We start from the raw sequence: 20432 nt of genomic DNA, 5'->3' as shown, positions 1-20432 counted from the left end.
TCAGGAATAGATCCCTTGGGCCTGGACTCCCTCTGCTGCACCTTAATCACATCATCATTTGTGTCCATTCATTTGAAAGCTAATATTTTTACCTAATTGCCTTTATTCTCTTCCATTCCCGGTGTATTGGAACTTGAGAGTTGCCGGTAGGAAGTGGCAATCTGATTACAGGGATGTTGGCAGCTTTGTGGAGATCCCAGTCTGAAGTTTGTGGGGTTTTAAATAACTGCACGCATGTTTTCCTACCTTTCAGTGAGAAGAGAATTTGTTTCATTGAACACATCCCTACATTGTTCACAGCTTAAACGCTGCAGCATTGTGGCTGGTGCACTGCAGCATTGTGGTCGGAGAACCAGGAAGTGAAACCGATCAGTCTAGTTTAATTGGCTGAATTTAATGAAATGCAAAAAGTAAACTAACTTGTGGGCTGGCTCTCTTGCCCCAGGGGGTTGGGATTCTGTCTTGTCATATTCAAGAACTAATGAGATAAGGCATTAGCTTGGCTGAGTGCAGATCCAAGAGCACGGATGTAAGGTCCTTTTGCTCAACCCAGAATGTTCAGACTATGGCTGGAGTTTTCCTGTCTCTCTTAAGCCCCCAGTCTAATTTAATTGTACCTTGGCAAAGAGTAATGCCTCCCTCCAGAACAGGGTTACGTGCCCTGTGTGTGTGTAAGTGCCCACGACTGAGCATCGAGAATGGTTCCCCCCCTTTCGTCAGGAGGGATGGGAGGTCCCTTTGGATCTCGGCTAGTCACTGGCACGCTGCATAGATGAGATTATCCTGTCCCGGGCTGATGCAGGATCGCTCCCACCAATCTATTCTCTAGTGCTTTGTCCAATCTGCTTCCCTTGAGGAGTTTGTTCCACAGCCCGATAAATCAGGAAGATCCGATGATACTTAAGCTTACATTTTCCTTCGAGTTATTCCTCCCTTCCCACCCCTGTGTCTTGTGGAGCAGCTCTCCTCCCTCTGCACATCTGCAGGTCGACTGCTTGGGTCAGGTCAGGACGCGGGGTGAGTTTTGGAGATAGGCAGGGATGTGTCCTGGGCCAAATTAGGGAGCAACCCAGGATCCTAGCCGGTTTGAGATTGACTCTGTTATTAATTCAAGCAAGTCAGAGTGAGTCACCGGGAAGCAGATGATCCAAACAGGATGGAGCTTTAATTAAAACAACAGTCTCCTCCCTCCCCTGCCCGCAATACTTAATAATCGGGGGAGTCTTTGGAAGGGCCCATGAGGAGCAGAGGTTGAAAAGTGTGTGTGTCAATGGTAGGGTAGTGGAGCCTGGTGCCCTTTCCCCTGTGTGTAGGGGGCCCTGCAGTGGTTGTGGTTGTAGCCTTGGCGGAGGGAAGGGGGTTTACTTTCTGCACCCCCATGCTTTAGAGACTCTTCCCCTCCCTGCCCCCATGCCCCCCTGGAGGGCTAGGTCGGGGAGTGGAACACAGGTGGTATGTATTGGGGCGGGAGTATGTCTTTGGATGCTGGTGTACCTGCCTGTGGAGACCTGTGTGGGGCAGGGCAGGTGGTATGTGCTTCCCTGAAGGCTTTTGTGTGTACCCATATGTGCTGGGACAGGCGGGGGATGCACCTGAGTGGGGCCCGTACTTCGCCTCAGCTGCGAGTAGCTCATAGACGGTACCTTCCCAAAGCACCTGCCACAGGGTCAGCACAGCAGCTGCTTCCTCTTCCTCGTGACAGGTGCCGATGGTGGCCCGGCATGGAGTGGAGGCTGGTTGCCAGGAATACCTGCCCCTTTCTCATGGCACGGGCTAATTCTTCTTTTCCCCTGGTATGGCTAGTTCCCATGGCACCTTCTCCCTCCCCATTCAGGGGTGAAGTGTGGTGAGCCCTGGAAGGGGACCCATTCCTCTCCTTTGCCGTCTGTTTCCGAGAGATCCTTTGGCCATTATTCCCTCAAGCTTTCCTCAAAGATAGCCCGTCTGAGTGCCCCATGCCCTTATGTTGGCTGCATGCACCCTGTCCCACAGAACGTGTGTTACTCTGTATTTTATACAGTGCTGAGCATGCAGGGTTTAATAACTGAAATTATCATCTTAATCCTCTAGGCCCAGCTGTACAGTATAAGCAGAATTGCTTTTAGAGGGAGGGCTTTAGTGCTTCTGGAGCTCATTAGCTCACTTAGTTTTCTTAGGAAAAAATAATCATTTGGGGGAAACCACATATACTTCTTTTCAGCATAGATTAAATTGCCAACATGTCTCCCTAGAAAGTGGAATTTAACTGTGCCTGATAATTAGGGGTGTGCTGTAATTCTGCCAGCCTCTTGAATCGGAAGGAGACTCTCTCTCTGCAGTGCAGTGTTTTCATGTGTTGTGACAATAACAAGTTAAAGCATAATTGGGGGGGAAAGGAACTTGGAACTGTAAATGGGGAAGCGCCTGGAGTGGGAGGAGGGAGCTGGGGCTCTGGCAATAGCCACGGCTGTGGGACCTGGAGCTGGTCGCGTTACCTCGCTGTGCCTCAGTTGTCTACTTCACAGGAGGGGTTGTGAGGGTTAATCGGTTAGGCCAGCGCTTTCAAGGGTGTCCTCAGTTTCTGGGTGTTCAGTGTCCCACCCCTGGGGTGATGCCCAGAAGGGTTGTTCTCCCTCCCCCCACCCCCACCCCCCGTCCATCCAGCAGGAGGGAGCTGCAGGTCTTCAGCACCTTCGAACACCAGCCCTAACTAAAAATAGAGGCCCCTGAAATCGGTGGCCATTTTTAAAATTAAGTGTTGGCCTTGCTGTTTGCGACTTGTGCTGATCTCCTGTGATGGAGGGAGCTAGGGACCTGCTAAGGGTGGCTGTTGTTTAATGAGGTCAGGCGACTCACGGTTGGCTTTTGGCTTTTGTTCTGAATTTACTTCACCTGGGGTAAATGACTAAAGACGGCGCACGCAACTGTATCGCTGACTGTTCTCTTCCGCTTCAGTCGAATGACTCGTTCCAAGTGTTTGGTAGGTACATGGCTGTTGGCCGCTGCAGGAAGGGTGCATGCAGGTAGAATGTCCCCTGCGGCCCTGCGTGTAGCACGCAGCCAGGATGGATTGATGGTTTTTTTCTGCTGAATGTAGCATTGACTCTCCGTGTCTCCCCTGCAGCTCCCCCCACCTTCACGGAAACGCCCCCCCAGTATGTAGAAGCAAAGGAGGGCAGCAGTATCACCCTGACCTGCATGGCTTTCGGGAACCCCAAACCAATTGTCACCTGGCTGAGAGAAGGGGACCTCTTAGGTGCCAGTGGGAAATACCAGGTAAGTGTTTAGCCTGGTCAGCTGCTGTAAATGCTTAACCCTGACCCCTGTGGCGGGCAAGTCTGGCGTGTCACCACTGTAGTGAGTTGCAGGGTCTCAGTCTTGATGCAGAGGAAGCTCCTTCACACACACACTCAGATTTCTGGCTAGTATCAAACAATAGCCCCTGGGGTCGAGGGAGCAGCTGCCCCTGCTCTCAGGAGAGGTGCTCTCAAGGTCGGATTGGGCTCTAGGTGTACAGAAGACCACAAAAGGTGGCACAATCAAGGTTTCTTAAGGAAGGGTATGGATGTCGTTGAAGCAGCTGGTCTCTCTGGAGCTATTCCTGCTGCCTCAGCACTCCCCCTCCCTCCTCAGCCTGTTTCCTGGCTGCCTTTAGAGATTGTTTCTCCTGTTTCTGAACTGCAGGGAGCATCAACAAGCAAGATTGCCCCCTTGCTGTGATCATCCGCCCTCTGGCCTGCCACGGCCATGAAGGTTGGGGAGCAGCGGTTGTGCCTGGAGCCCACTATGCCTGGTTGCCCTACTGGCAACTGCTTTTCCAATCTTCTTTTCCTACCCTCCTCCCCTATCTCTGTTCTATTCCATCTTCCTTCCGGCTGCACTTAACCCATGCGAAGGTACCAGGCCCCCAGAGAGCTTCCTGTGCCTCTCGGAGAAGAAGGTTTTCTCTGCTGATGAGGTGCCTTCCTGAATGCAGCCTGTGGGAGCTGCTCGGGTTTCCTTCCCCCAGGATGGGATCACAGGAGGTTCTGAGAAGCGGCTTTGAAAGCCCTCAGTCACTAGAAACTCCTGATTCTTCACTTGCTTTCCTCTGGTGTGAATCAGGAGTAACTCCCTGGAATTACAGCCTGGTATGGGAGGGAGGGGAGCCAAGCCCTTCACCCTTACTTTATCTGGACTGGAGGAGCTGGCTGGGACCAGGCAAATGCTTGATCTAGCCATCTATTTGTGCATCTCCACACGTCCATCTGTTCAGTCTCCTCCCCGCCCCTTTTTGTCTTCCAGTTCTCTGTAAAATGTGGGTTTGAAATCCAGAGTGTTTGGAAACGTAGAGTAACAGTCAATGAGTCCTCAGCTTGCCTCCCCCTGCTCATCCGCCCCATGCTGGGGGCACTATTCCTGCCCTGTGGCCTTGACTACATTGCTTCATCCCGTCCCCTCTCTGTACCCATTGGTCCTGCTTGGTGACTTGTCCTTCCTGGGCTTGGAGTGGTCCCTACCTACATGTAGGGATGCACAGGCCTTGCTGGCAGGAGCTGCAGGTCCCATCCGAACCTGCCCCAAGGGAACCTGCCCCAAGCTGTCCTGAACTGCAGCTGTGGACACCACAGCCCCTGCCTGAAACCCAGGCTGTGAGGCGTTGCTCGGCCTGTCCCAGCCCTGGACACTGTTGCTGTGTTACGGTCACGGAGAGAGGCACGGGCCAAGCCCATTGGGTTCAGAGGGAGCAGATCTGGCTCATATAGTCTGTGGACTCTGCATGAGTTTTCTTACTCTCATTGCCAGTGCTGGAAATGGTTCCATTAGGGAGGGATGGGGGTGTGTGTGTGTGTGTGTGGGGAGGGGAGTGCTGGCGGGTGCATTCACTTGAGGATTGCTGCACTGGGGTTCCCCTGACTGAACAGGGTCAACAGTGTCAGTCCCAGCCCCTAAGAGATCCTCTGGGTGTCCTTGGAAGCCTCTGATCCTCAGCTCAGCCAGGGATTCCATACAGCTGTAATTGGCAAATCAAGCATTGGAATCAGCGCAGGCACTAATGAGAGTCATTAGGAATAATTTGTTACTAATTGAAATAGAAGGATGAGGCAGAGTGAGTGTTGGGGGGGTGGAGGGGCAGATGGCAGTGGGGTGAGGCTCTTGCTGTACGGCAGGGGGTGTGATCCCTTGGGGTTGCTTCCCACCCATCCTTCTGCATAGCAGAAGCTATATCCTTCATCTGCTGCTTGCCCAGTACCTGGAGTGAGGAGCTGTGCCCTTCCCCCCCCCCTCCTCTCCAGCCCTTGCTGCCATCAGAGGCAGGAGCCCAGCCATGCTAAGCAGATGATGGGGAAATTGAGCAGGTTTGATAATGGCTCTGTACAACACTGTCAGTTGCAGCACAGCCCCTGTGGGACAGGTTTCTGCTAATCTGCCTGTCTAGAGGAAGAAGGGAGGGGGGAAGGTGAAATGGGGATGGTAGGGGATGACCATTACACATCTCCTCCCCTGCTGAGTGCAGGCAGTTCCTCGCTAGGCAATCTCTCACCTGCCAGTGGTAATGGACATGGGTCGCTGCAGGGGTTGAGCAGCCCCCACTTCTGACAGGGAGGTGAGGAGGAAGAAATGCAGGGAAAGAAGCTGCTGCATAAACGGGGGAGAACGTAGTTGGTGGTGGTGAGCGCCAAGCAGCAGCCGCGAATGACGATGTCTCGGTCTTTTGTCTCAGCCCTGCCAGGGAAGGAGTCTGTGACTCTTCTACACAGGGACTCGAGTTGCTGTAAGCTAAAGTAATGGACTTATTGGTCCAAATTCTCTGCAATGGAGTCAGTGGAGTTACACCTGTGGAGAGCTTGGCCCCTTAAGGACTAGTGAAAGGTACCTCGTTGATGGCCCTGGAGACAGATGTCCTGTTAATCCATGGGGGCAGGACTAGGCAGGCTTTTCCTCAGTTCCGCCCTGCCAATGCAATCCTGCCAATCCTTAAGCCTTGCCTTAAGGAGATCACTTCTGGGAATGAGTGAGAGGCCAGCCTTCCTGGGAGACAGTATGGCCCCCTGGTTAGGGAAGGGGGCTGGGAGTCAGGCCGTGTTCCCAGTTCGGTCTGCATCACTGTGTGACCTTGAGTAAGTCACTGGGCCTCAGTTTCCCTAGCAGTGCCACAGGGGTAATGAGTAGGCCCCCTTTGTGAAGTGCTTTCCGGGTATCCGGATGGAAAGGCCGATGGAAGCGTTCGAGCTGACGATGTCCTCAGCCAGGGGCACCACTTCAGCGCAGGCCTCTAACTCATCGCTGCGACAGCATGACGTTGGCTTGGCAGATGGGAGGGACTCAGTGCCATGGGGTCAGAAAACCTGCTCTGAACATGTGCAAGGCAATGGTGAGATCAGCTCTTCTAATGGCCTAGGGAGAGGGGAGCCTGCCATGCAGATAGCTTTGGTCCCTCCATACTGATCTATCAATGGACCTTAGCCCAGACCTTACTCAGTTCTGGCCTCCTGCAACCTCTCCTCACCTGTGCATTGCTGAAGGCAGGGAAATTCAAGAGAGAGAATTCTGAACAGCCAACAGTGAGTGTGTGCAGGGGCGTGGGTGAACATGTGGATTAGCGCACCGTTGTGAGGCTCTAGGATGGGGGTATGAGGTGGATGCTGTGAGTGGGCTTTAGCATGAGTGCTCATGTGTGCTGACGTGTCTCCCTTGTTCTTGGTCCAGGTGAGCGATGGGAGTCTGACTGTCGTGTCTGTCAGTCGGGAAGACAGAGGCGCGTACACCTGCCGGGCTTACAGCATCCAAGGGGAGGCTGTGCACACCACTCGCCTGCTCGTACAAGGTAATTCCTCTCATGGGAAGCTCCTTGTGGGATTCCCAGCACCGTGCTACAACCATGCTTAGCTTTGCAATGAGGGCATCTCCAGACAGCTGGGCAGAGAATGGAGAGCCCTTAGAATTGGCACTGGAGAGCCTTGTCAGTTACTGACTGGCTGCAGGAATAATGGGAGTTTAAACCAGCCAGTCATATGCTGCCAGGGAAAGCCCATCCATCAGCATTGCTCGTATATGCGGTGGGGGGGAATGATCACGTTCAGCTGCCTGTTGCTGATACAGAGAGAGATTCTGGTGGCAGCACGCGACTTTTTTTTTTTTCTTTTTCTTCCCCCCTCGAGGCTGAAGAGGACTATAGCAGCCAGCAGGAAAGCAGGGCTTTGTTCTTGGCTTTGCATCAGTCTTTTAGGGGTATTCCACGTGATCCAATGTACAGCAGCATGAGCTAGTGGTTAGAGCAGGGGATTGGGAGTCAGGACTTCTGGGTTTTAGTCCAGGTTCTGTTGCTGACTCACTCACAAGTGCGAGTCGTGCTCTCTCTCAGCTTCGCTATCTATGAAACGGGGAGTTTTTACCTCACTGGGGTTGTGAAGCTTAATGTTGGTAAAGCGCTTAGAGATCCGAAGCTTAAAACTCCATGGAAATGCCAAATGTTTTGAGCTCTACTGGGGAAAAGAGCTATATAAGAGCTTAGGTGGTATTATTATTGATCATCCATCATCCTATGCAATCCACTATATTATTAAGCACTTGTATTCCTCAGACAGCTTGGGCCTCGTTGCACTAGGTGTGGTACATACACCTGATAAATGATAGCCCCTTCTCTGTTGTCTCGGCCTGTATAAAACAAGGCATGTGTCATCCAGCCTGGTGTACTCAGGGAGTAGTGTATGTAGCATCTTCCGCTCAAGGGCTGTGAGGGGAGTATGCAGCTCTGGTGTAGGGACTGACTTGGCCCGTTGTCCGACCCATGCAGCCTCTTGCAAGAGAGACGTGGCCTCCTCCCAACTGTCCATTAAAAATGCCATCAATAAATAAACGAGGAAATTAAGCCCAAACCCCAGATGTTTAAATAACATTACAGGCTGCCAGCTCGACTGACCAAAGCAAGGAATGCGACCTGAGGGCTGTCGCACCATCCTACAATATACACAGGAGAATAGCGGCAGCAGGACCTGTCCTGGGCCTCGAGAGACATGTCTCATGCTGATTGTCTGAGGTTGCATATACCCATGTCTTCCCTCCCTTTGCTCAGCAGACGTCCTCTGAACTATGATGTGCTTAGAGAGGGCGGTTCTGTGGCAGAGCACGATACTGCATCTGCCCCAAACCCTTTTGGGAGGTGGTGTGTTGAAGTGGATAAGGTGCCAGGCTGAGCACCAGGAGACTGTGCTTCTGGTTCTTTCACTGACACCCTGTGTGATCACCCCCTCCCTGTGCCTCAGTTTCCCTGCTTAGAAATGGGGATAACGATACTTGCCTGATTTTCTAAACTGCTTTCAGGCCTATGGCTGAGAAATGTAATGTGGTGGAGGAGGAGATGAGGAAAGAAATGTCCTAAGAAGCGTAGTCAGCATGATCCAAAACTGATTCTACCAGGTTTGATGGTGTCCAAGTCAGGACTCTCCCACAAATATTCATTTTGGTGGCAACTTGTCCAGACATTGCATGACACACCTGCAGCTCTTCATCTGTGATTTGGCTTTATTTAAAGGGGGGAGTTATTTTTTTTGATGGGGAATGTGAAATAGCTCTAATTGTACCATAAAGCATCTAAAACCCCATAGTTTATGGGGGAGCAAGCAGTGCCCACCACTCTCCCTTTAAACCTTTGTGTAACATGCAGAGCCTTATGTTAGGTCAGTCAGGCTTCCAAGCGTGACAGTGGATTCATGCTGCTGTCTGGATTAGCTCTGCTGATAGTGTGGTCTATGGAGCATTTGCTGGGGGTCTGTGATGAGCCAGCTGGTCACGTGGTGCTGGCTTCTCATTCGCAGCTGTTAAAATTGCATTAGAAGAAGCTAAAGATACGTAAATATTTGGTTTCCAGAAGCAATTGCCACAGGGATGCCACGTGATCGCCAGGGAGCGAGATGAGCCACTCCCACATAGAGGCATGGCTCAGACATCCACTAGACAATCTCCCTTAAGCTGTGATCCACAAGATGAAAATGTTTGCGAGCCCCCCGTTTCAGTCTGCGAATCCCTGTCTGTGGGGATGTGGCATTGTGGGACTCCACAGTCATCCCTTCTCTGATGGGTCTACACCCCTTTTTATTAATAAACAGGGTCGGGCTGTCACCCCAGAGGAGCCCAGAGCCCCTTTCAGACTGTACGCATGTGTGAGAATTCAGGACATACATCTGCTGTGTTAGCACCTAATGGTTCTGCATCCCATGTATACTAAAGCAAAATCCGCTTAATTGGGGCACCCCAGGGAATGGCCTGTCTCTTGGATTAAGCGGCTGTTCCGATTAACAGAGAGGCTCTGATGATTTTTTAAGAAGTGTGGGAAGACTTGCAAAACACCAGAAAATGCTGTTCAGAATAAAGATGACGCCTGCTGGGTCTCGTCTTCCTTGCAGCCCTGCTTCCTCTCCCTCTATAAATCTTTTACTTGGTCAATTTCTGCCGCAAGATAAGGGAGCTTAGCATTTCACACCTATTGAAGCACTTAATAGTGCTCTGCACTTTTACGCTCTTTCCCATCGTCAAAGCACTTTGCAGACATTAACTAACTAATCTGCATAGGTTTCAGAGTAACAGCCCTGTTAGTCTGTATTCGCAAAAAGAAGAGGAGGACTTGTGGCACCTTGGAGACTAACCAATTTATTTGAGCATAAGCTTTTGTGAGCTACAGCTCACTTCATCGGATGCATCCGATTAGTCTCCAAGGTTAGTCTCCAAGGTGCCACAAGTCCTCCTTTTTCTTCTTTCTTCTTAATCCACATAGCATTCCTGGCAGGTTGCTCCTGCCCTCCTGTTGTTTTACCCATGGGCCATGTCTACGCTGGGCAAATGCCTCCTGTTAGGAAATGTTAGCTGCCATAGACAGGGACAAGTTTGTGTATCTGGTTGTTTTGTTTCCTTCCAGCATAGACGGAGTGGAGGAAGGAATCTGAGATGAAGTGACTTGCCCAAGGTCAACTAGGAAGCCAGTGGCAAAGCTGGAAATGAACCTAGGAAACTTGACTCCCAGTCTTCCTTGCTTTAACCTCTAAAGAGCACATGCTACCATAGCTGCAAATAAAACCCAGGAGCCCTGATTCCTGGACCTCACTACTGAGTAACCGTCTCTCACCACAGATGGTGTTAAAAACCACTGTGCTGATTCCTGGAAAGAGGGTGAAGGAGAGGAGACAGCTCCGGGGTGAGCTCAGTGAATGGAGAGGTTAACGGAGGGTGCCGTGCGTGTTGTGTTAGTGTGGTTGGCCTGGTGACAGCAGCAGGATGGGTGCCAGCCTGGATGACATTGGCAGAGGGTGCTTTGTTCAGCAGTCCGTATTCCCTGCTGCCCTCCCCCATCCCCTCTCCTTTCTTCCATTCCTTCCCCTCTCCCCTGCCGAGGGGGATCTTAGAGACTGAATATTGAGCGTCTGTTTCATGCACTGAGCTCTCCCTGTGGGACTGATTAAAACTGCCCTTTGTGGGGGGAGTTTGAGGGAAGGACGCTGGAGACTAGCTAGCTGGAAGCTCTGTCTTCCCATCTAGACCAAGGTCGGTGCTTATGCTGCTCTGGAGTCTAACCCTGTTCTGGTCCCCACTACTCCCCTTTTTGCTGCGCCTGCATGATCCTCTTACAGCACTCCCTGTGTGCCTTAAACGGACAGAGCCCTCTGCTAGGGTAGTGCTGGGCACCCATTAATCCCTCTCTCCCAGAGGGCCTTGGCTTATCAGAATTGCCCCAGTGCGAAGAGCTAGTTGTGTTTTGGTAGAGGCTCTGGGTTGAAGGCCAGTCTTGTGGGAGCCAGGCCAACTGAATGCATGGAGATGCTTACAGCACACAAGACCTTGTGTGCTAGGGGGAAGAGATGCTCCCTCTTCCCTGAGAGGCTGTTTATGGCCGGAGCTTTTTGGCGGCTGAGGTAACTGGTTTTCTCGTGCTCTTCCTCAGGACCCCCGTTCATCGTTTCCCCTCCAGAGAACGTCACCGTCAACATCTCCCAGGATGCCCTGTTCACCTGCCAGGCCGAGGCATATCCAGGGAACATGACCTACACCTGGTACTGGGAGGAGGAGAACGTCTACTTCAAGAAGTAAGCTCGGCTCTCGGCCCCATGGTCCATGCTGGGAGGAGCACCTCTCGTCGCAGAGCCGTTCTCTCTGTGTCTCAGTAAAGGAAGGGGTCTGCTGTTCCAGAGATCCCCTCAGTCCCACAGGGAATCGGGATACTCTCCCAGCACTGCGCCTCTGGCCCCCACCCTGGGTTAGTGCACCCATCCAGGCAGCTCTGCTGCCCTTGGGGTTGCCCTGACAGCTCCCTGCGGCCAGCTCGGAGAGCCGCTCCCTTCCCTGGAAGAGGGGAAACTCTGTGCTGACTCCTCATTCCAGTTCTCTCCCCGCCCTTTTACCCATCTTTTCCCTTCTGTTCTCTCACCCCCTGCAGTGACCTGAAACTGAGGGTCCGGATCCTGATTGATGGGACGCTGATCATTTTCCGTGTCAAACCAGACGATGCTGGGAAATACACTTGCATTCCTAGCAACAGCCTTGGCCGCTCACCATCGGCCTCCGCCTACCTGACAGTGCAGTGTGAGTGGAGATGGTGGGGCAGGGAGGCCTGCAGGATCTAAGGACCATACCTGCCATGGGAAGAAGATGGCTTCGATCATGTCATTGTCCCAATCCTGCCTAGAGGCCCAGTGTAACCTTTAGGGTTACTGTGACGTGACAGCAACATATGGAGTGAGGTGGAAGGGAATAAAATCTCACTAGATTATTGGGTCTGATGAGACTAGGCTGGCTGGTGTAGTGTGTGGGTTCATTACTTTGTTTAATGCAATGGTACCTGGCATTTGCCATAATGAATCAGACAGTTGATGCATCAAGTACAGTATGCTGTCAGTAGCTGATATTTCAGAGGAAGATGAATACCCTGCTCCCAGCTAACAGCTTGATGCCATGCAGGGTGGGTAGGATTCTTTCCTTGCCTAGGTGCCCATCGCCTGTTAGCATCCACAATGTGGAAGACGTTTTCAAAACACCCTGTCCCTGCCCGCCCTGAAGCATAACATTTTACCCGTCTTTATTCCAAAGTTTTCGCACCCTAACCAAAGGTAAGGAAATGCTAGCATACGCTCACATAAAAAATACCCCAAACCTTCCATGCAGGGTCCTCGGACCCGGATTCACCACAGCCCTGCCTCTTGTCCCGGCACGTACCGCACTGCAAAGTGCGGGTAAAATAGTATTCGATCAGGAAGTTAGAGATTGCACCCACTCTGTGCTGGCATAAATGATTGCACCTTGTACAGGCTAGCTGTGGTCTGGGATGTTGCTATCTGTGGGCGGGGAGAGAGAGTGTGTAGAACCACTGCGAATGTCTGTCCTGGGCAATGCTGTGTAGATCTAATTCACTGGGGTCAGATATGATGGTGATGGGCCTTACTGAAATGCCTAAGACTGATAGATGGGATTGTGCTCCTTTTTAATGTGTCTGGGTGCAAAGATTACTATTGGTTCCAAACTCTCCAGCCTTTTGAAATGCCAGCCAGAATATCGGACTAGGCGGCTGATGGCTGTCAACGCTAATAATAGTGTGTCTTGATTATCAGTTGTATTCCGTCTTGTTCTGTGTGGGAAGTAGGGCCGTGACTCTGTGTGTGTGTGTGTGCACACTTATATTTTTATGCATAATTATAAAAACCTGTTAATGCTGCCTTGTCTTCCGGGTGTGTTGGCATCCTGAAAACATTAAATACAAAGCAGTAACTGATCTAAATAAATTGAAGAGAGATGGACTCTGAAAGGAATGTTATTCCCAATTTAGCATGCCTCCCCTCCTACAGCTTTCTGTGGTAAGGGTCCAAATGACTGTTGCTTACAAGAGTGATGCTAGAGGCAGTGTGGCCTAGTGGATGAAGCACTGGCCTGGTACTCAGGAGACCTGCATGCTATTCCCAGTTTGGCCGTGGCATGCTCGGTGATCTTGGGCAAGTCAGTTCTCCACTCTGTACCTCGGTTTCCCCGTTAGTAAAATGGGGCGAGTGATACTGACCTCTTGTGTGAACTGTTTCCAGATGCACTGATGAAAAGTGCTGTAGAAGAGCTAGGTTCTTTTGAGTTGATTTGGCCTATTTCTATAAAAGACTATAGCATTTGATTTTATAAGGGGAGGCAAAAGTCTGAACAAACCAATGGGCCTTAAGTTTTCTCTTGAAGGCCAATAGACTCAGGCTATGGATTGATAATTAGTAAACATGCATTAAGGAGCTGAGAGACCTAAGAAGCCAGTTCCTTCTCTTGTATGAAATCACAGAGAAGCAAAGTCCAGAGCCAGGGAACTGTCCCCAGGAAGTGCCCTGTTCAAAAGGATGCAAGTTTAGGGACTGCTTACAGAGGCATCTGGGTGGACCTCAGCTTTTGGGAAGGTATACTGCTTCACACCATCAAATCTGTCCTGCCACTGATCCAAACCTCACTGCAAGACTCATAACCATCAGAAGCCGCCCTGGAGAGCAGGCATACAAAGGTGGGGTTTGCACACCTTTTTTCTTTCACCTGGGTCCTGGAGATGCGGAGAGAGCTTTTTATACCTTGTCACTTAAAGCTCCAAGGCCTGCTTGGCGTCCCTTCACAATAATCCAGTTCCTTGGTTGGAATAAACACCTGTGCTTTTATCCTTGTTCTGGGATCTTTGCTAATGCTCTGTGAGCTAGAGCGCCTCATTTTCACACGGGTCAACTTTCTTCCACTGAAAGAGAACTATTTTTTGGAAGTAAATTTAGCGCTGGTGAAAGGTGCCAGATCGGTGGCCTTGGAGAATGCAATCCTTTCTCCCTCCTTACCTAGCAGTTCTGGAGCAGTGTCAGCACAAACTTCCCATACGCTGTTCAGTCAGGGAGCTTCATCTCTCATCTGGAAGGATCAACTTTAAGATTGGTGGGGAGAGTAGGTGGGGAATTTGGTCTCCAGGGCCCATTAAGTCCTTAGCCTCTCTGCCAAGATTCCTTAACAAAAGGCGTGGGTGGGCAATTATCCTGGTGGTCACTTCTCTGTTAGACTCTGGACTGAAACCACCGACTTGTTTCACACAAGCCACCGTTGCAGCTGTTCGATGGGAACAGCTTTTGGTTGTTACTGAACCTGGCTGGATTTCAGCCAGTGACCTGGAAGTGAAAGGCTCTGTAGGCCGCTACTGATCCCTGGAGCTGTCCAGTCTTGTTGATTACATTTCCTAAGACATGGTGTTAAACTAGGTGGGAATAAAGCAAGTTGCATATGATGAACTACTTTCTAATCTGGGTTACCATGCTGCTACCACAGTCACGTGACCTTGGTAACTCCTGGCTGGATATTAGCAGTTTGGAGGGAGTGATTGGATTTAAAAATGTCAGATAGTGAGCCTGTGGAATAAAAATCACCTTCAGCAGCCCCATGTTCCCCTGCTTCACATATGTGGACCCAGATTCCTGCAAATATCAGTACCGAATGGCCCCAGGACACAGCCAAAAAGCAATAATGTAAGATTCTTGTATGGATTTTAATAATTCAGTTTCCAGCCTTTAATATCTCTGCAGTTCTCTCATTTTTTGTTTTTCCCCTCTAGCCGGCCATCAAATCTGGAGATGGGGAAGGAAGGAAACTAACAAACCCCGCCCCAAAACCCAACTAGCAAGGATTCATTCTTTCCCATTGACTTGTTCATGTTCCCATCAATCTTAGAATGAAGCTTTCCTGCCTTCCCCCAGTCCCTGACAATGGCAGGGTAGTCCCACCACTTTGTGCTTGTCTTGGGAAATTACTGACACCCTCTCAGACTTTTTTCCTCTCTATGTAATGTTTGGGGGGCAGGGGAGGAACTGGAAATTAAGCAAGTGATTGGATTGCTAGACCAGCAAAAGGAGAAGGGGGGGGGAGAGGGGAAATGATATTTCCTCTTTTCATATGCATATACTGTGGGTGGGAGTTGCATGTAGCTAAGTAGCACCTGGGGATTGTAATTTGATGTTGGGAAACTGTGTTTGTTCCCTTGGCTATATCACCTTTTCAAGGGGAACGCCTTTTCCTTCCAGGTGCTTTCAATTGAGGAGCTCTCCGATCTTGCCCCTCTCTTTACCCCCTCAAATAGGGGCCTCCTGGCTTTTGCCCTTTTTTCTCTTCCTTCCCCAGTGGTTCACGCTCTTTCAACCCTTGTGTATTTTCTTCACGAGCTATTTCCAAGTTGCATGGGTTTTGTGGATCTGTGAAATGAATGGTGTAAATACCTATCCCTTCAATATGGTGGGCAGAAACGGGGGTTTGACAACCTGTGGCTCCCAGCTTGCCTCACCACCTCTGTTAAAATATTGGAGTCACTAGCTAGCCGTTGGCTTTGAATTAATTGTTGCTGTGATTTGACATGCAGAAGCAAAACAGGGCATAACCCAGGATTGTCTTTGTTTTGTGGTGTTTCCTTTGCATGCCACCTCTAGCTGGATTACCCATGCTGCTACTGTGCTCTGTGTGTGTTTACCTCCCTGTGTTCTCTGGGGACTACCCTTGACGCTAGGGCTTGCTCCGCTTCCTCGATCCAACAGTGTACTGAGTTGCAGAGCCTGAGGGGTTGAGGTTGAGTGAGAAGGAGCTTAGGTTTTGCAGGAGACGGAGTGTTGTAATGGTGCCGTGAGGACACTTGTAATTATGTTGCACGTATATTTTTTTCTTTTAACGATAATTGTACATGGGCCCGCAGCTTCAGGTAGGGAGGTCGAAGTGAAATGCTTTGAGTAGGTAAAGCTTAATAGAAATTCTAAATATTTTTAATGGATTCGGAGAGGATAATGGAACTATAAGGATAATGGTCTTCCAGGGCCAGAGGGTAATGGATGCTGCAGAGTTAGCATTTAGGCTTGGAACTCATAACAATGACCTTGACCCTTCCAAACCAAGGTACAGTGACGAGCATATAGTGGGGTGCCCAAAATTACTGATCCTCTGAGCCGCATACGACAGTCTTCAATAGTTCGAGAACTGGGGTGTGCCTGCTGAGGCTTGGGGTTGCAGCCCTGCGGGAGGTGCACCCTGTGCACCTCCCTCTCTGCTGGGCAGAAGCCAGAGATGATGTGCGGGGGAAGGAAGGAATGCCACTACAGATTTTTGCTGCGGTTTGCTGGCCCTGCTTGGTTACATGGTGCCGCTGGGTCCCCTCCCTGCATGTCAGCTGCTGGGAGCTGCGGCCATGGGGAGAAGCAGTGGCCGACAGCTGGGAGCTGCAGGGAGAGCTGCTCCGTCTCCCTGCAGAGCTAAAGCAGCAGCCTCTCCCAGCTGTTTGCTGCTGCCTCTCCATGGGGAGTGAACACCAGGGAGTTGCAAGGAGGGGCTGCTAAGGGTAAGAAGGAGGGGGGGGGGCGTGACTCAAGCCATTGGGGTGGGCCGAACCTTTACATTGTGTGCCCCACCCCCCAGCAGGCACTAGTCCTCTCTGGCAGAAGCCCCTAGGCCCACCACCCTGTTGGAGGGCAGAAGCCCCGTGCTCCTTCCCACCCCCCAAGTCTGGTAGGCGGAGAATGGGGGGCTCCGCGAGCTTCACTTGAACTGTAAAAGAGCTGCATGCGGCTCGTGAGCAGCGGTTAGGCGGGAAACGAAGGGCAAGAGTATTCAAAATAACTTCCTACTCCTCCACCCAGATCCCGCCCGTGTGGTGAACATGCCACCCATCCTGTATGTTCCCATTGGGATACATGGCTACATCCGCTGTCCGGTGGAGGCAGAACCGCCGGTCACCTTCGTCAAGTGGAACAAAGACGGACGCCCCCTGCGAGTCGAAAAGGTAAAGTTGTGTCTGGGCGAAGACAAACGGGGCTATTGTGGAAGGAGAAATGGGGGACGCATCAAATGGTGACGCCATAGGGCGCGACGGGGAAGGGTCTGGCTGCATGCCGCCATTGGTCTGGAGTCGATGGGGCAGGCAGGCATGTCACTGGGATCTGTGCGGGAAGGCTCAGCCATCGTAGCAGGGGAGAGAAGTCCCCAGTTCGGTCTCTGCTTACCAACTTGACCGGTCCGCTTGAGGACAGGCAAAATTATAACAGCCTGTCAGCCCATGAAATACTCCCTCGTACCCTTCACTACCCCCGCACCTCACGCATACGTGGGGTCAGCCGTTCTCTCTCTCTCTCCCTCTCCTTTCCCTTCCTCCTCCCCCAAGCTGCTGCCACGGTTGCCTCTGCTGTGCTGCAGGGGCAGGAGACCAGAGACGGCTTCTTCCACCTGCCTCTGTAGGGGGCTTTGAGGGCTGCCCGTGGCAGCAGCAGGCTCCCCATGCTGAGAGAGCACTGGAAGGAGGAAAGCGCCAGGGGAACTAGAGAGGACTGAGGGGGACACAACCTGGGCTGGCCTTCAACCTTGTTCCCCTTCTCCAAGCTCTGTGCGGTGGTTGGTTGGCCGACAGGGAGCTGGTCAGGCCAGGGCACCACAGGGACCCAGTGGGAGAGGTTGTGGCACCTGGTTCAGAGTGGGCCAGTCAGGTGGGGATGTTGTTGGGATCAGGGGCCAAGGTGCCAAAAGCATGTGGCAGTGGAAGTCTGCTTGTGGGAGGAGCTGCCTGTTCTTTCGTGGCCCGGAGATAGGGACCGTCGTACAAACGTGCTTAGAGTACGACTGTGTTGCAAAAAAACCCCCCAACCAAAACCCATGGCAGCGAGTCTCGGGGCCTGGGTCAGCTGGCTCAGGTTTGCAGGGCTGTGCTATGGAGCTAAAAATAGCAGTGTTGACATTTTCCCTTGGCCTGCAGCTCTGTAACGTGTGGAGGCGGGTGGGGTCTTGGAGCCTGAGTTCCAGCCTGAGCAGGAGCATCTACACGGCTATTTTTAGCCCTGTAGGTGAGCCCAACTGATTGAACCCAGGCTCTGGGATTTGCTGCCTTTGCAGGTATTTTTTTTGCAGTGTAGAGCGACCCTTTGTGAGTCCTTAACGTTATGGATTCCTGCGGTGGAAAACTTTGTTGAGTTGGAAATGCCCAGATTGCCTATTCCCCTTGTTCGTGGTTATTTTAAAAATCAAGCTGGGTATGAAGGGCTCAATCCAGAAAAGCTCTTAAGAACCTGCTTCACTGGGCTGCTCCATGGGGCTTAAAGGTAAGCAGGTGCTCAAGTGCTTTGCTGGATTGGGGCCACAATGCTCAGCACCTTTCAGGATTGAGCCCTGAGCTGCTGGTATTTAGCACCTCCCAGAGCCCACTTCTTTGTAGATGTCCCAACCTCCTCCCACTGTTGTATTCCCTTCTCAGTTAAACAGAAGGTGCCAGCATCCTGCCCCAGAACAAATCTCCATGCTATGCACTGCAAAAGGCAGACACATGATATTTTTAACAGAGGACCTGAAGGAGAACTCTGCCATTTGTGCTGAGTGCCAGGGCTCTCAACTCTCTGACACGTACAGGGTGATGCCCACAGAGTCATTCTGCCACTTGGCCTTCTTCACCTGGAGGATGATCAGGGCCCATATTTCCTAGAGCCTCCATCCCTAGAAGACTAGGTGTAGTGTAGTGTAGGAGGGAGAAGTGAGGGTGGGAATAAACTTGGCCAGAGAGAGGGAAGAAATGCTGAGTTGAGACGGGGAGGGAAGAGGTGTGGTCTGTCTCAAAGGCTGCAGAGGAAAACTCCTTTTAACCATTACAAAGTGTTTTTTACTTGAAGAAACCCCAGCAAGCTGGAGAAAAAGAAGCAGAATGAAGGAAAGAAGTAGGGGAAAGGAACTTATGTCTGGCTTTCTAGAAGGCATGTGAATTTGACTTAATCGTTTGGTTCTTTTTCGCAGTAACCCCTCTTCCACTGAAAAAGTATACCCTCCTGTGGATGCGGGGATGGGTAATCTTCCTCCGTCTCACTCACCCCCTGTGGGTGTTTATAGCCACCCCCTGCTTTCTTTTGCCAATATTGACAGGCTTGGGGCAGCTCTTTGTAAATCCACCTTTCCCACCAGGAGGGAGGCGGGAAGGGGGAACCCTGGACTTCATGTGCCAGTTAAACTTGTCATAACATGGAGTCTTCGGCCTAGGTTCTCATATGGCTCCTGTTGGTGCAGTATCTAAACCTCACGAACCTAATGCCAGCATTGCTGTTAAAGTGACCACTTTGGCGACTCAGGGTTTTATGGGAGGCTGATGTTAAAAGCCCGTTTAAAGAGTCTCCATCCTGCTATGCTCCTGGTATAATGATCTGAGCAAGGACTTCAGGCCTTTAATATTTTAAACTAAACATTCAATATTTAAAGTTTTGTTTAAATATTAAAGGGTTTAAAGTTTTTGTTCTGACTGTTCAAACCAGGGATCGTAGCGGATCTAGAACATGGCCTGTCATCTCCGGTATCAGCCACCCATGGCATGGGTATCTCAGATGTGATTTTGATAAGATGGCTGCTGTCAGCTGGAGGAAATTCAGAAGTTCCAGTTGTGAATATAAACTTTTGCCCCATTTATTCTTTGGGGAAAGGTCTCCTTTCAATTTCTTTGTCTGAGTTATCTAGACCATATCTAGCTCATACTTTGTCCTGCCATGAGTGCAGGGGACTGGACTAGATGACCTCTTGAGGTCCCTTCCAGTCCTATGATAACTTTTCACCCTCCTTGTCCCCTTTAACCTGGGCACTGCATGCATTTCAAGACCAGAAAAAAGGGGTGGTGGGAGGTGCTGGATCAGTAGCCCTGGAGACAGGCATCCATTGTCCACAGCACAGGAGCTGCCCGTGCCAATACCCACCCCCCATATTGCCTCAACCCTGCCCTGTTGGGTCCACTGCTAGGTTTCAGAGAGGAGTTCAGTTTCTCTGGCGCATTGAGTCCTTGACCTCTCCAAGGAGAATAAAAAAGGCCAAGTTGTGCTGATGACTTTTTTCTAATGGGGATACAAAAGAGAATGGACTGGGACCCCCACCGATTCATCTGCTGATAGTAATGACTTCTGAACACTATTGATCTGGGTAGTGTATTTGAATTAGTGCCCCCGGCTAAGTATTCCATACCCCATTACCAGGGCCCTGTGCCAACGACTTTCCCTATAGCAATAGATTTATACCATTCAGATAGATCCATTATAACTAGCCATCACAGCTGGTAGTCTCAAAATGATTACAAACATTTTTAAAGTTGTATTTAAAACCCACTATGTTCAGAAGAGACTCTTCCCTGTGGATGAAATCACAACAAAAGGAACACTTGTTCTGTGTGTGATTCTAAGTGTCTCTTTAGGTTGTAAATTCCTGGAGGTAGGACCATTGCCACTTTGTTTTCCTTTTAAAACCGTTGTTTCAGATATCTCATGTTTGTAAAACACTTGAGATGCTATGTTACTTCAGGAGATTTTTTTCAAAGTATTTTGGGGGGATTTAGATACTTTACCTTAAACATAATGGAAGGTGTGTATCAAAATCTCAGCCATAGCCTGTACACAGCAAATAGGCAAAAGCAAAATGATGGGATTAACCATTTCAATGCCACTTGACACCAAGCACCT

General features: G+C 50.7%; 1 protein-coding gene across 6 annotated transcripts in view; it reads left to right on the top strand.

Annotated features, from left to right (window-relative positions):
* IGSF9B (immunoglobulin superfamily member 9B) overlaps positions 1–20432 on the top strand; it is a 103016-nt gene that overhangs the window by 35425 nt on the left and 47159 nt on the right. For all 6 annotated transcript variants that reach the window (XM_073320740.1, XM_073320739.1, XM_073320738.1 and 3 more), the window contains exons 4-8: positions 3104–3255; positions 6670–6787; positions 10895–11036; positions 11387–11532; positions 16608–16750. In XM_073320740.1, the coding sequence (XP_073176841.1) occupies positions 3104–3255; positions 6670–6787; positions 10895–11036; positions 11387–11532; positions 16608–16750 (701 nt within the window). The remainder of the gene's footprint in view (positions 1–3103; positions 3256–6669; positions 6788–10894; positions 11037–11386; positions 11533–16607; positions 16751–20432) is intronic.

This window comes from Lepidochelys kempii, chromosome 22 (assembly GCF_965140265.1).
Source record: "Lepidochelys kempii isolate rLepKem1 chromosome 22, rLepKem1.hap2, whole genome shotgun sequence".
Taxonomy (NCBI): Eukaryota; Metazoa; Chordata; order Testudines; family Cheloniidae; genus Lepidochelys; species Lepidochelys kempii.
The sequence above is the reverse complement of the archived record's forward strand: the minus strand, read 5'-3'. Positions and strand labels throughout refer to the sequence as shown.